This window comes from Octopus bimaculoides, chromosome 9 (assembly GCF_001194135.2).
Source record: "Octopus bimaculoides isolate UCB-OBI-ISO-001 chromosome 9, ASM119413v2, whole genome shotgun sequence".
Classification (NCBI taxonomy): Eukaryota; Metazoa; Mollusca; class Cephalopoda; order Octopoda; family Octopodidae; genus Octopus; species Octopus bimaculoides.
Window position 1 is genome coordinate 67,374,730 of NC_068989.1, and position 15,211 is coordinate 67,389,940.

Consider the following 15,211-nt stretch of genomic DNA (forward strand, 5'->3'; position numbering starts at 1 on the left):
ATATATATATATATATATAGGATAGAGACCAAGGAAGATTTCATGAATGACAATGGGATTCTAGAAAGTTACCCTCCAAGGCACAAGTCCAGGCAAGGTTGTTTATGGAAGACCAGCAGTTGCCCATGCATACCAGCCTCCCCTCTCCATTCATGTATGAATTGATGCAGAGAATATGTTATTTCAGTGAATATCTTCTATGTATCAACTTAATAATTTGTAAAGAACTCATTGCTTCTTGTTAAAAATTATGGTAAAGCAGAGGAAGAAATGCATATCTGTAAATATATCCATTGTTAGGTAGTTAAAATGGATTTCCAATAATAGCTGTTGAACTTAGAATCTGAGTTACTTCACCTAACCCATTAGCATTGTTGGGTAGGTGTGAGAAGCTGGATCTGGCCTGATTCTACATAAAGCAGAGAAAGGCAAAAGTCAATGCAGCTTGGCACCAGTGACATCACAACTCATTTCTACAGCTGAGTGAACTGTAGCAATGAAATAAAGTGTCTTGCTCAAAAACACAACACACAACTTGGTCCAGGAATTGAACTCACTACCTCATGCTTGTGAGTCCAACCACTGAGCCATGTACTATGTCTATCTACCTATCTATCTCTCTAATAGATAAATATATATATATATATATATATATATATATATATATATATATATATATATATATATATCAAAAGTTAAGTGGATATATAAATTTGTTCATGTCAGATAGTGTGCATCAGAAACCTCAGAGAATGTTACTTATTTCAGCTAAACTGCTTTCATTTTCCCCCATGTGGGATATATATAAGATATTTTGTTATATCACCTTACAAAGAAGAATGTAAAACAGTACTCATTCAAAATACATTTCTACTTTATACTTTCTGTTGGTATACCTGCTTCTGAATGATCTTTTCATTGCCTCGTACTGTCTCGTCATTGTAATTAGTATTGTATTTTGTATTTCTGAAACGATTTATTAATAGAATAATAAACATTGATCAGTTTATTAATATCATCTTTTTATGTTTTTGTTATTGTATTTTGTTAAGTATAATTTCCTGTATGAATTGATTTAGAGAATATGTTATTTCAGTGAATATCTTCTATGTATCAACTTTGTAAAGAACTCATTGCTTCTTGTTAAAAATTATGATAAAGCAGAGGAAGAAATGCATATCTGTAAATATATCCATTGTTAGGTAGTTCAAATGGATTTCCAATAATAGCTGAGTTCTTCACCTAACCCATTAGCATTGTTGGGTAGGTGTGAGAAGCTGGATCTGGCCTGTTTCTACATAAAGCAGGTAGAATATATGGCTGGATATGGCCAGTTTAAATGCTAAAGAGTTAAGTTATCCCAACAAATTGAAAAATCAAATGATTGATCTATCTTGGTTATTGGCTGCTTTCTATATTTTTTATATTGTAACAGAGATGTTTGTAATGGTATAGGATATAATTTTATATATTTTCTTTGTGACATCTTTCATTTGCAGGTTCCATACATACAATGGAACTCGGCCATCAGAAACAGTACCATCAGGAGCTCAGGTAACAGAAGAAGCTGTATTTGCTAAACCACCCGATGCCAGAACACCACGGGTATTTGTTATTTTTTTTTTTGTTATTTCTTTGTGTGTGTGTGTGATTACATTGTGTTTTGGTTTGCACATAGAAAAACAGACATTAAACTATCCACAGATGTAAGTGAAATGTGTAATTAATTATATGTGCATATGTATATGTTACAAGAACATTGAACCTACATTATAATTGGATGCAGCTACTTCATTAGATATCTACTAATGTCACTGAAAATACAGTAGTTAGTTAATCTGCTCAGTAAGAATCATAGATACATGCTAAAATACTCATATGAAATCATCATCATCATCATCTAGATTTAGTTGATGCTAGATACACAAGCTTTTTAATTATAAGAAATATAATCCTTGAAATATATCATGAAAATAATTAAGCACTATTCTGACCTCTTCTCTCATACTTTATCTCCTCATGTCCTAGCGTTTTGTTGCCTCTCTCAGAGTTCATAATTTTACAAGCTGCATGGTAACTTCACTGGTGCTGGTGGCATGAAAAAAAGCTTCTAGTACATGCTGTGAAGTGGTTGGCTTCAAGAAGGGCATCCAGCTATAGAAGTCAGACCAAAGTAGACAGTGGAATATAATGAAGTTTTGGGGCCAGTTAGATCCTGTCAAACCATCCAATTCATGCCAGCCTGGCATAGACATTAAATGATGATGAATATTTTAATGTTTTTTTTTTATGTACATTTTGGATTTATTTAATTTTGGCACATTTATCCCTGGAACATGACTGTGATCTAAATGAGTAGATTAAGTATTTTAAGATTTAATAATGAAATTTTAGCAAATATATTCCATATAATGTAGCGGCCAGTAAACATTTTATATCACTGACCCCTTTGTGCTATCATTGATAACCTGTAAAGTGGTTGGTGCTAAGAAGGGCATCCAACTGTAGAGGCCATGTCAAAGTAGATGTTGGAGCTTGACATAGTCCTCAGGCTTGTTGAACCATGTCAAAACATCCAACCTATGCCACTACGGAAGACAGACGTTAAATGATGTTAAATGATAGTCATGCTGGCTCCCCCAAATGTAAATGAGATGTCTTCACCTTCCAAGAATGTAAATGAACATATATAACTGATGTGGATATTAAAACAACAGTGAAAACTTAGTTCACTCTGTTTTAATTTTCAAAAAAATTGATGCTTCTTAGTTTATTTCAGTTGCAACACAAGCACGATATGCACATAACCATAATTTGTAATTGACTAGTCTAGAATTTGTACTTAGTGTCAGCAAGGTAGACTGATATACAATTTTTTTATTGCCCACAGGGGGCTAAACATAGAGGAGACAAACAAGGACAGACAAAGGGAGTAAGTTGATTACATTGACTCCAGTGTGTAACTGGTACTTATTTAATTGACCCCAAAAGATGAATGGCAAAGTTGACCTCAGTGGAATTTGAACTCAGAACGTAACGGCAGATGAAATACTGCTAACGATTCTGCCAGCTCGCCGCCCTATGCAATATATTGCATCAATACTTGAGTAACTAGATCAGATCTCATGATCATAGTTAAAAATGCTAAGACTCATACAAAAAAAAAAAAAATGATTGGATGTTAAGCTCTATTTTATGGTTGAATAATAAACATATATTTCAAAATATACCCAAGACCTTGGGCTAAACAACAGCTAAAAGTCTAATAAAACATAAAATTTATAATAAACTGACACACACACACACACACACACCCTATCATCACTGCCGACATACTATTTTATATATAAAATCATTTTTTATTATTTCTATGTTTGCTTTTTCCATGCTGGTTTAAGTTGGACTGTTAGTTGTTATTTCAAGTTACTGCCCTCTTAGATGGTTGGGGACTGTATTTGGCTTTTATGTTTCATTTTTGGCATGGTTTCTAGAGTTGGGTACCCTTCCTTTCATCAACCACATTACATAGTATATTGGGTGTACACTGTAATGTAGTCAACAATAGGAAGACAATATAGGGTCATAGTTGTTCCTGATAAAACCCTATGATGGCTTTATTTGTTTGTTGATCAGTACCAGTAAATGGTTTTGTCCTTAGCAGATATTGGTACTTGGAAGAGCATCCAGCTGTTGAAACCATGCCAAAACTGAATCATTAGTGCTTGATGGGATCCTTCCACCTGGTGGCTCCTGTCAAACCATTTAACCCATGCCAGCATAGAAAATGTACATAAAATGATGATGATAGATAGAAGAGAGATTGATGAAAAAGGACTACAGTGAGAACATGATATAGGAGAGAGAGTAAAGGTAGGGAGAAAGTGATAGACAACCATGGTCATTGTTGGTAAGGAGACCAGTTGAAATAGCATGGGATGGGCAGTGTGATGGAGAAAGAGAATGATAAGAAGATGGAGGGATAGTACTAGTAGTGAGAGGGTTGGGAGAGGGTGAGGCTGATAGATGTCAGCAATGAGCATTGGGAGAAAAGGGAGTTAAATGGAACTGAGTGATGGATGGTAATAAAGATGGGTGGTGGTAAGAGAGTGGGAATGTAGATATTGATGGATGTGAGTAATGAGTAATAGGGGAAGTAGTAATGGAAAAAAAAAAGAGAAACATAAATAGCAATAAAGATAGGATAATGGGGACATTGACTATGGATAGATCTGATACTATACCAGTCCTCTTAACACAAGAAAGAGATAGTGTTAAAAAGGAGACACATTGGTACAAGAGGGGTGAGTAATAGATGAGAAAGAGGAATGAAGAGAGGAAAAGCATGATATATGATAAACATAATGGTCTGGAGAGATCCAATTGAAGATATTATACATAATTTCCATCACCCTCATCATGTTACATCCATTTGTCCCCCATCCTTGCATATTGTTTACTGTGTTTTCTCTAGCACAGTGCTTTCACTCCCGGCACAAGTTGCCCTCCTCTGTTGTCTCTTTTGTGAAGTTGATCTACTTTAGATTAATCATCTTTGGCCTCTTGCTTTTATATATCCTATCCTCTTTGGGTGGTTGATATTTTATAGAATTGGTGTCCCCCCCCCCTCTCTCTCATCCATTTTTTCCCCTCAACTTAGTTGTGCTCTTTAATCTCTAACACTATCATTACAATTCCAGTGGAGTATGCTCACCTTCTCTTCCACGTTCTCCCTACCATGCTACATTGCTCTTTGTGCAAGCCTTGTAGAAATTACCTTTCATTCTGAAAGAGAAACCCTTTGTTACTAGCAGAAGTTACAACTCTGAACTTTTTTTTTCTAAACTTATAAACTCTGCTTCCAGAACACCTACTGCTGCTACTCATTAGTGGTTACTCACTGCAGTAACAAAAGCCATCAACTATTTCTCAGAAGCCCTCTGAGCATTTGTAGAATTTATTGAACTTATACCTATACTGCTAATTACTCCTATATATCAGTTTGCCTGTAATTCCATGCCACTTCTTTATGACTATAGTTTACAGTAGGTACACTGTATGGAATTCCTACCGATTCCTTTTCAGAACATTGAGAATTGCCATTATTTTTCTTATGGCAATTGAATTTTGTTTTCTTTCTTGCTAACTAATTCTTTAGTCAGAGTTTTGCTTTCAACTTTGTAATTTCTTCTCCAAATTTATGACTGATTGAACTATAAGAACTAGGTCAGATGCATACAGATGCATTGCTATTATGGCCTGGAAAACTATAATAAACAGAAAATTAGGCTCAATACTGAACCCTGATGCATACTATCATTCATGATAAAATTTCTTGTTGAACTTGTTAATCCTCACCTGACTGGCAGCAGCTCTATACATGGACTGCATGGTTCTCAAGCCATTCATTTATTCCTAATTTTCTAACTGGTCACTAGATTACAGTGTGTAGAATTTTGTTAAAAAGCCTTCTCCTGGTTGACAAAGCTAGGGAGAGTGGCTTACTCCTTCCTAGCTAAGCACTTGTCTTGTATTGTCTCACTTGGAAGTGAGTATTGGTGGTACTCTGTTTGAGCATAAATTTGAACTGTGTCTTGTCTAAGCTAATTTTCTTCCTAATCAGTTGTGCTATATAATTGTTTCAGCTATTTTCTCGACCTTGGCCATCAGTTTGATGCTTCTAGAGTTGCTTTATTTTAAAATATCTCCTTTGCTTCTGTAGCATTTAATGAAGATATTGCTACACCAGTCATTTTGTATAATACTTTTGTGTGTGCAACAACCTGATTAACTATGTGAGAGTGACTAGTATGTGACCTACTTCACCAGATATTTTGAGCATTTTTGGTTCTATCCTCAATGGCCCAGCTATTTTCTCTGCCTTTGTGTCCTCGGCTGCACTTTTAACTTTATCATCAATGTCATTGGCTAGTCTGACTGAGTTTCTTTGGGTTAGGCCTTCACTCTCTTCTACATATAATGAAGGGCAAGTGCACAGTTCTCTAAGAAAGAAAAAATACCATTTGTGCCTGTTTGTTTTTTCTTTTTTCAGCCAGAACAGATATGGTGTAGCTCCCACCTCCCACTCTGTCTTTCATTCTCTTTCTCACTCTAATTGTCCCTCTCTCATTCTCTTTTTCTGCATTCTATTTCTGGTTTTCACTAAGAGTAGACCAGACAAACTCAGTTAAGACGAAACTTTCTTTGACTTGCTGTTATTTTTGCTCATCACCAGTATTAATCATCATCATCATCATCGTTTAACGTCCGCTTTCCATGCTAGCATGGGTTGGACGATTTGACTGAGGACTGGTGAAACCAGATGGCTACACCAGGCTCCAATCTGATTTGGCAGAGTTTCTACAGCTGGATGCCCTTCTTAACACCAACCACTCCGAGAGTGTAGTGGGTGCTTTTATGTGCCATCGGCACGAAGGTCAGTCAAGCGGTACTGGCAACGGCCACGCTCAAAATGGTGTATTTTATGTGCCACCCGCACAAGAGCCAGTCCAGGGGCACTGGCAACGATCTTGCTCGAAAGTCCTTACACATGCCACGGGCACAAGTGCCGTTTTTATTAATTAATTAGTCATTTCATCATGGGAAAGTTAATTAAGATTTGTGTTTTGCTTTACCAAAATTTTTTGTTCTATTTTTTTAACCCAGAAAAGAATGTCGGGTTGCCTACTTTTTGTTTCCAACTCCCACACACTCGCACATGGGTTTCCCCCATCGTATGATGCATATTTTGGAAGTATACTTTTTCTACCATGGGTTTTATCAGAAAATAGAGCTTACATGCAATAGTTATAGTTTAACTTTTATCAAATTTCTTGGTGCTTATGCAAAATGATGAAGTGAATGATAATTTTCAAAAGAAAAATATTACCATAGAATTAAACAAGAAAAATTCCTCATTTGTATAACTCCTCACATAATTTTGTCATTTACTCCCTCTCCTCCTCCATCTCAGTGGTTCTTTCTCTCATTCTGTGTGTGTAGCATTCATTTACTCATTGTGTGCCACCTAGCCTGGTATGTACACTGATCTTGCACCCCTTTTTTACTATCTCTCTGCATCTTTATATGATGTAAAGCATGACTGGAGAAATCACCCAACTAACAAACATTTACATCAGTTATTATATATATATTATATATATACACATAATAGTTGCTGTGGAAAACAGAAATGGGAAAAGCATTAGTTTGAAATAAATAATATATGAATGCATAACCCATGCTAGCATGGAAAGCGGACGTTAAACGATGATGATGATATTTGTTGATGATGTCCAATGTAAAGATATTTTGAAATGTATTAAATATTTTCTGAAAGCGCCTTCTTTTTTTTATAATGCTTAGTTTCACATTGCCATGTTGATTTTTTTTTTTTTTTAAACAAAAAATATTGTTCAACTTTCTGCAGGGGTGGCTGGTCGATCTGGTAAATAAATTTGGACAAATGGAAGGATTCCAAATTATTCTTGACCGTTTCACAAAAGGTCCCCAATTATCGGTGCCTGTGATAGCTGCACTGGTGAAGTATGTGAATTATATTTATTTATTAATTTATCTTTTCTTAGAAATAAATTGTACATTTTAATAGAATTTAGCATGTTTAAATTTTAAAATTTTGTTGATGTAATTTTGGCTTGTTTACTCTCATCTTTGACCCTTTTATTATGAAAATCATATATATACATATATCTACTCGAAATTTAATTATCCTTAACTGCAGAAAGCTGTTTTATGTATCAATCTAACTTTTGTTGAAGAATGTCATATTTGAAACTTTTTTCTGCTGAGATATGTCAAGTTTCACAGGAAATACCAATTCTATTTGTTGGTAGATATTTAACATCATTACTGGAATAACCATGAAATTTATTTTTATCATTAAAATCTTAAGGTAATTAATTACAAAGGAGCTTAGGGTAAGATGCCTCTGATATTTTCTATGCTGATGACCTGATTCTCATTCCAGAATCTGTTGGAGGACAGTAGGGGAAATTCAAATTCTAGAAGACTCCAGATACTTTGTGATACTCAGTGATACTTTGTGATACTCAGTGATACTTTGTGATACTCAGTGATACTTTGTGATACTCAGTCATACTTTGTGATACTCAGTCCATGTTAAATAACAGACAATGTTAACTGAGTAAATTATTTTCATATTGGTGAATATATAGAGCTATATTGTTTTTCTTTTCTCTCTTTTTTCTAGACCATTTGGTCAGTGCTCCGAAGTACTGACTCCTTATGCTATCCAAAAATATTTCATGCCAATTGTGGTGAGTATTTAATAAGGGTTTCACATATTAAGGCATAAATTTATTTTGTATATTAAAAATGTGATACAGTAATTTTTACTCTTTTAGTTATTTGTTTCTGAATAATTATTGAGAATCAAAATTTTGTTTTTGTAATGATGCTTAATATAAAAAGAATATAGTAGGTTAAATATGTTTGTGCATTAAGTAACCTTTCGGTTGTTGGTTCACTTACAAAATCTTTGGATATATATTTGTGAAATTAGCAATCTACAAGGTTGCCTAGTTTGTGGGACATGATCCTGTGTTGCAGGCATTGTTTTACTGGATCTAGACACTAATTTCTTCTTTACTTAAAGCTATAAATCCTTATTCTAAATTTTCTTGCAATGACTTGTATTGAACATTTTAACTTTTTTATGTTTTCTTAATGATGGTTCCTCATAAGTGTAATGTTTTATGGTGGTCGTGTCATGTATACTGCTTTCAATAAAAAATAAATTATGTGGAGATAAAGTCTTTCATTGTAATGGGAACACCAGAATTGATAGATGTAGGGTTTCAATAATGTAGATTTAAGTTTTTACTTAATTGATAGCACTTGAATATCTAATAGAAGAATGAAGAGAGAATTATGATTCTGCCTTAGAATATTGAACTGATTGTTGGAAATAAAAATGTTTCTGATTAAATCTTATTAAAGATTGAAGCTTTTATTATAAATAAACATGAGCAGTGCTGTTTATAACTAAAACAGCCATCAGATTTTTGAAATTATAATGGTCTGAGAATCAAGTAAAATAAACACATGAATTTTCTTCTAATTTTAGGAAATAGTTCCTAAATTTTTGGACAACTTAACAGATGATGAACTGAAAAAGGAGTCCAAATCAGAAATAAAAAATGATGGGTTATCAGCAATAATAAAAGCACTGAAACAATTGGTGTCCCGTGTACCGAATCAGGAAGAGACTGTGAAGAATTTGGAAATCTTTCGTTTGAAAATGATTTTAAGGTAAGTTGTTGACATATATTGTGATGACTATATTTTTGGAGCTAAGTTATCTTTTTGTATTACTTGTAATCTCAATCTTATTTCAAGTTAATTTTGTCAGTGATCTCTAGTTAGCTAATCTATTGTTGCCATATCACTTGCATCAATTAATGTGTAAGAAGCGAAGAAATTTGTTGATAGCCTATTGCCATCAGTCTGCATGTAGCAACTAGCTGTCTATAAGGAATGTAAAATGCATCTTCTTGAGTGTGGGGCTTGGGGAATGTGTCGCAAAGGCAGAACTTAGAAAAGAGGCACCGAGTTTGTTTTCATGATCATTCCCCTCCTCTTTATATATATATATATGTGTGTGTGTGTGTAATGTTAGTATGTACACATGACAGAGTGTAAGCGCCCTGAGAGAAAAGTTAGATTTAAGAAGCATCCAATGTGGCGTGCAAGAGAGACGACTGCGCTAGTATGGTCATGTGTTGCGAATGAATGAGGACAGCTGTGTGAAAAAGTGTCACACCCTAGCAGTTGAGGGAACTTGTAGAAGAGGTAGACCCAGGAAAACCTGGGATAAGGTGGTGAAGCACAATCTTCGAACATTGGGCCTTACCGAGGCAATGACTAGTGACCAAAACCTTTGGAGATATGCTGTGCTTGAAAAGACCTGACAGGCCAAGTGAGGCCATAGCCCATGGCCTATGCCAGTGGGTATAACCAGCCCACTTATGAATACCCCTCATTCATTAGACAAACTTTGCTTGGATGTGCTTTTAAAATATAGCAAGAGATGAATGGAAATGTCGATATGCTTATAGAAAGTAACATAACATTATGGAAATTTTTAGAGCAAATGATTTTAATTATTAATTACATTATATTCAAGGTAGATGAAATGTAGTTAAGGATTGTATGTGATTGTGTTGTGCGTTTGATATTTTAATTTTTAATTGATATAAATCAACTGAAAATTAACAAAATCTACATTTTAAAGTTTACTTATTTAATGCCATTTTTGAAATTAATTGTATACATTAGTATTCACTTAAATTCTTTTTATATTACATATGGTTGTGTGGGTAAGAAGTTCGCTTCCCAACCACGTGGTTATAGCTTCAGTCCCACCGCGTAGCACCTTGGGTGAGTGCCTTTTACTATAGCCCAAAGCTGACCAAAGCTTTGTGAGTGAATTACGTAGGCAGAAGCTGAAAGAAGCCTGTGTGTGTATACGCATATATAATGTGTGTGCATGTATGTGATTGTATTTCCTTGGTTTGACACCACTCAGTAGTTGTAAATGAGTGTCCCTGTCATACAAGTGGTGTCTTTCATTTCCAATATTCCATGGAAGCATATCTGGTTATGGGGGAAATATTACCTTGCTTGGAAACAGGCGAGGGTTGGCAACAGGAAGAGCATCCAGTCTTAGAAAATCTGCTGCAACAAACTCTGTCTGACCCATGCCAGCATAGAAAAAGTGGACATTAAAACAATGATGATGAAGTCGACTTGAGATATTTGTCTTTCTGGCTACCAGTATGGTAAAATAAATCACTCACAAACTGAAGTCAAGTTACTTATTACAAAAAAAGCAACCTTAAGAGAGAAATTAATAGGCTGTATATTTATATGCAAATAACAAAAGATAAAATTGAGTAACATGTTCCAATATAAAGTTCGAATTTTTGATAAGATTATTTAATTATGATAAAAAACAAATATTTTTCTTACTAATTTGTATTTCAATCTTTCACTGTTTACAGGCTTCTTCAGATATCTTCTTTCAATGGTAAGATGAATGCTTTGAATGAAGTTAACAAAGTGATCGCAAATGTGACATTCCATGCCAGTCGTCACACTCCAATAGATGATGATGAATGGCTTACAGCTGATAAGATGGCAGTAAGGAATTTTAAATTATTCAGAGCTTTTTTTTCATTTTAAATATATTTGATATCTGTAATTCTCTCTTGTCTAAATGTATATATCTTATCTAAATTAGCTATATACTTTTTTTACACTCAAATCAGATGTATATTTGATTTAGATTAGTAATCTACAATTGTTTTCACAGGCTAATTAATATCAACCTTCTGTATTCAAGATAATTTTAGTTTATAAATACACAGTATTGATGAAGAGTAATCTGAATTTAGAGTTAGAGAATTCTTGTTCTAATGAGATACTTCTTTTCTCAGGAATGGATTCAGCAGAACAATGTATTGTCAATTGTTCTTCGAGATAGTCTCCATCAACCTCAGTATGTTGAAAAATTGGAAAAAATCTTGAGATTTATGATAAAAGAGAAAGCCTTAACACTTGATGATTTGGATCGAATATGGGAAGCCCAGGTAAAGATATCTGTTAATTCTTTTTAAAGGTTTTGTGTTGTTTTAAATATGTTATAGATTAAAACTATTATTATAGGAAGAGTCATCTTATGGATCTAACTAATTATGAAAAATTTGTTTTGCATTTAATTTATGTTTAGTGAAAAGCAAATGTTTTACACTTCACAACATTTTGAGGCTGAAATTGTAGGTATAAGTTGAAAGTTCAATTTAATCTGATGACCGCTGCCTGAGCAGCTGACTGGCTGACTGACTTCCGTGGCAGTGGCACGTAAAAAGCACCATTTGAACGTGATTGTTACCAGCGTCGCCTTACTGGCACTTGTGCCGGTGGCATGAGAAAAAAACATTTGAGCGAGGTTGTTGCCAGTGCCGCTGGACTGGCTCCTGTGCAGGTGGCACATAAAAAACACCACTTGAGCATGGCCGTTGCCAGTACCGCCTGACTGGCCCTCGTGCCAGTGGCACGTAAAAGCACCCACTACACTCTCGGAGTGGCTGGCATTAGGAAGGGCATCCAGCTGTAGAAACTCAGCCAGATCAGATTGGAGCCTGGTGCAGCCATCTGGTTCACCAGTCCTCAGCCAAATCGTCCAACCCATGCTAGCATAGAAAGCGAACGTTAAACAATGATGATGATGCTATGTACATCTCTTTTTTATTTTAAATTTTAATATTTCAAGTATTTTTTCTGAGATAGTTTGTACTACAGGTACGCCATTGATTTTTTGGGGATTTCTGATGCTCCAGCACTTTTGTAATGTAGATAAATTATGAAAGGAAACTTGAAATTCCAGTGGCCACCAGCCTAGTCCACTGTGCTACTACAGGCAATGTTGTGTGAACCATGTGCTTACATGCATTATTTACACTGCACTTGTTAGTGGCAATACCTAAATTTTGAGAGATCGTCTTCTTATTTAGCTTAAAGTTACCCTTAGCTATGGTTATTACAGGTAAGAGAACTAACAGTGCCAGTTGTAGTGTCAAACATAAATATCAATCCATATTGATGTAAAATAAAGAACTGTTGGAAAAAATGGACCATGGTATGTCAATGCATAACTTGGGTATGTCTTTGGCATTGACAGTGTATAATTAGTAAGTTGGAAGTGTGTTGATAAATTATTATTACACGACCACAGATGGTCCAGCTAAACTGTTAATCTGTCAAGGCTTTGGAATCAAGGATGTTCGAAAATGGTTGATGTACCTGTAATAGTGTATTAGTTTCTTAGTGATCTGCTGGTTCATATATCTCTGTGTAAGTTATTGGATTACTTATTTCTACAATTTGATGTCTTTTCTATGGTTGGAATATTGATCATATGGTTTGTGGGTTCCAACTCTGCAATTGTTATAGTGTATTACACATTTAGTCATGGTACTTTATACTGCTGCATGGTAGATTTTCCTGGCATCCGGTGCCACTTGATTTCATTATATACTTCAAAAAAAAAAAAAAGGAATGTTATTCTGATGATAATAAACAACTTTAACAATATGTAAATAACTAAGGTTGCAAAAACCTGTCTATTCTAGCATTTTAAAATATATGTAAAATAATTAGAAAAAATAGATAGTTGTCCCCATCTTCAATTAACAAGAGAATTGATTGTAAATAAAAGTAATGTATTAATGATGCGTTACAACATTTAGTAGATAATTTGAATATAAAAGTATACCTACAATTCTAGTATTGGTGTAAAACGTAGACAAGTGTAAACAGAAATATGAGATTTTTACCTACAAGTTTCATCTCCTTTTAAAGATTCACTAGAGAATAAGTAGCCACTTTTTCTGTTCACTAACAGATTGCTGGCTTGTAGGTATTTATATTGAACACAAACCAGGACTAGGATGAAAAATAAAAGTCTAATTTGTATACAAGGCATTCATTGGCAATATAGTTCATTCATTAACAATGTATTACACAACAGTTTTTAAATAATCGGAAGTTTTAAAGTAAGGTATAACTATAATTTTAGCCTGAGTGTGAAATGTAAACAAGTATAAACATATTTTACAGACGAAATGTTGTTGTTGCAAGTGTAAACATGTTTTTCTGTCTCTGTTCACCGAAAAATTTGGGCTGCCTACTGAAAGATGAAAACATTTGTTTGTATTACATTACATTTAGCATGAAAGCTAAAATTGTAGGCATACTTTACATTAAAATTTCAAGTTATCCAATATATGCTGTTTAGTGTATCCTAGATTAATTAATTAATCCATCATACTGGTTAATGAATTGATTATTTAATGAATAATTAATCAAGATGATTATTGATTAATCAACCATGTTCATATAATATTTATATTGAAACTGATAAGTTCTCAAATACAGATAAAACATTTCTACCCCTAGAAAACTAGAAACATCTGTTTACACATGTCTACATATCATTGTGAGGCTGAAATAAGTATTTTAATTTGTCTGAATATCTTGAACAGTTAAAAGCATTGTTAAAAATACAGCAAAGACACTTCCCTCATAAATTACTGATATGAAAAGAAAACAAAAAACTGGATTATTATAATTTAAAATGACTCTATGCTTATAGGTTTATCATCATCATCATCATTTAACGTCCATTGTCCATACTGGCATGGATTCGATGGTTTTATTGGACTGGCATGCTGAAAGGCTGCTCCAGACTCCAGTCTGATTTGGCATGGTTTTCAGCTGGATGCTCTTCTTGATGCCAACCACTCTTAGAGTGTAATGGGTGCTTTTATGTACCACCAGCATGACACTGGGGTGCTTTTACATGCCATCAGCATGGGTGCCAATTTGTGTGACACTGGTATCTGCTACAACTGCGATTTTGCTTGGCTTGATGGGTCTTCTCAAGCATGACATAATGCCCAACACTCAAAAGGAACTCAGCCACTTTGTCTCTGTGAGACTCAACGTTTGAAAGGAACTCTGTCACTTTGCCTCTGAGGCCCAACACTCGAAAGGTGTTCTTTACATACCACCAGCACAGGTGCACTTGGCTTGATGGGTCTTCTCAAGCACAGCACATCACTAAAGGTCACATTGCTTATGTGAGGCACAAAGTTTGAAGATCATGCTTCACCACCTTGTTCCATGTCTTCTTGGGTCTACTTCTACCATAGGTTCCCTCCACAGTTAGAGAACGGCACTTCTTTACACAGCTGTCCTCGTCCATTTGCATCACCTGACCATACCAGCGCAGTTGTCTCTCTTGCACACTACATCTGTTTAATCTTATGCCTAACTTTTCTCCCAAGATGTTTGCACTCTATCAAATATGTACACTGAAATTGCACATCCAGTGAAGCTTACTGGCTTCATTTCTTTCAAGCCTACGCATGTCGTTGTCTGTCACAGCCCATGTTTCACTGCCATGCAGTATAGCTGTTTGCACGCAGGCTTCAAACAATCTGCCTTTCACTCTGAGAGAGTGGCCCTTTGTTGCCAGAGGGGTGGGAGCTCTCTGAACTTTGCCCAGCTTAATCTTATTCTCACAGCTATGCTCTCGGAGCATCCACCTCCACTACTAACTTGGTCATGTAGATAATAAAAGCAATCTACTACCTCTAACCCCCCCCCCCCC

The 15,211-nt window shown here is 35.0% G+C and overlaps 1 protein-coding gene across 1 annotated transcript in view; it reads left to right on the top strand.

The window, feature by feature from the left end:
* Positions 1–15,211, top strand: part of LOC106883044 (probable ubiquitin carboxyl-terminal hydrolase FAF-X) — a gene marked incomplete at its 3' end in the record, with an annotated part of 154,147 nt that overhangs the window by 59,591 nt on the left and 79,345 nt on the right. The window contains exons 6-11 of the mRNA XM_052970921.1: positions 1,500–1,605; positions 7,427–7,542; positions 8,228–8,294; positions 9,104–9,288; positions 11,040–11,178; positions 11,475–11,627. Coding sequence (XP_052826881.1) covers positions 1,500–1,605; positions 7,427–7,542; positions 8,228–8,294; positions 9,104–9,288; positions 11,040–11,178; positions 11,475–11,627 — 766 coding nt within the window. The remainder of the gene's footprint in view (positions 1–1,499; positions 1,606–7,426; positions 7,543–8,227; positions 8,295–9,103; positions 9,289–11,039; positions 11,179–11,474; positions 11,628–15,211) is intronic.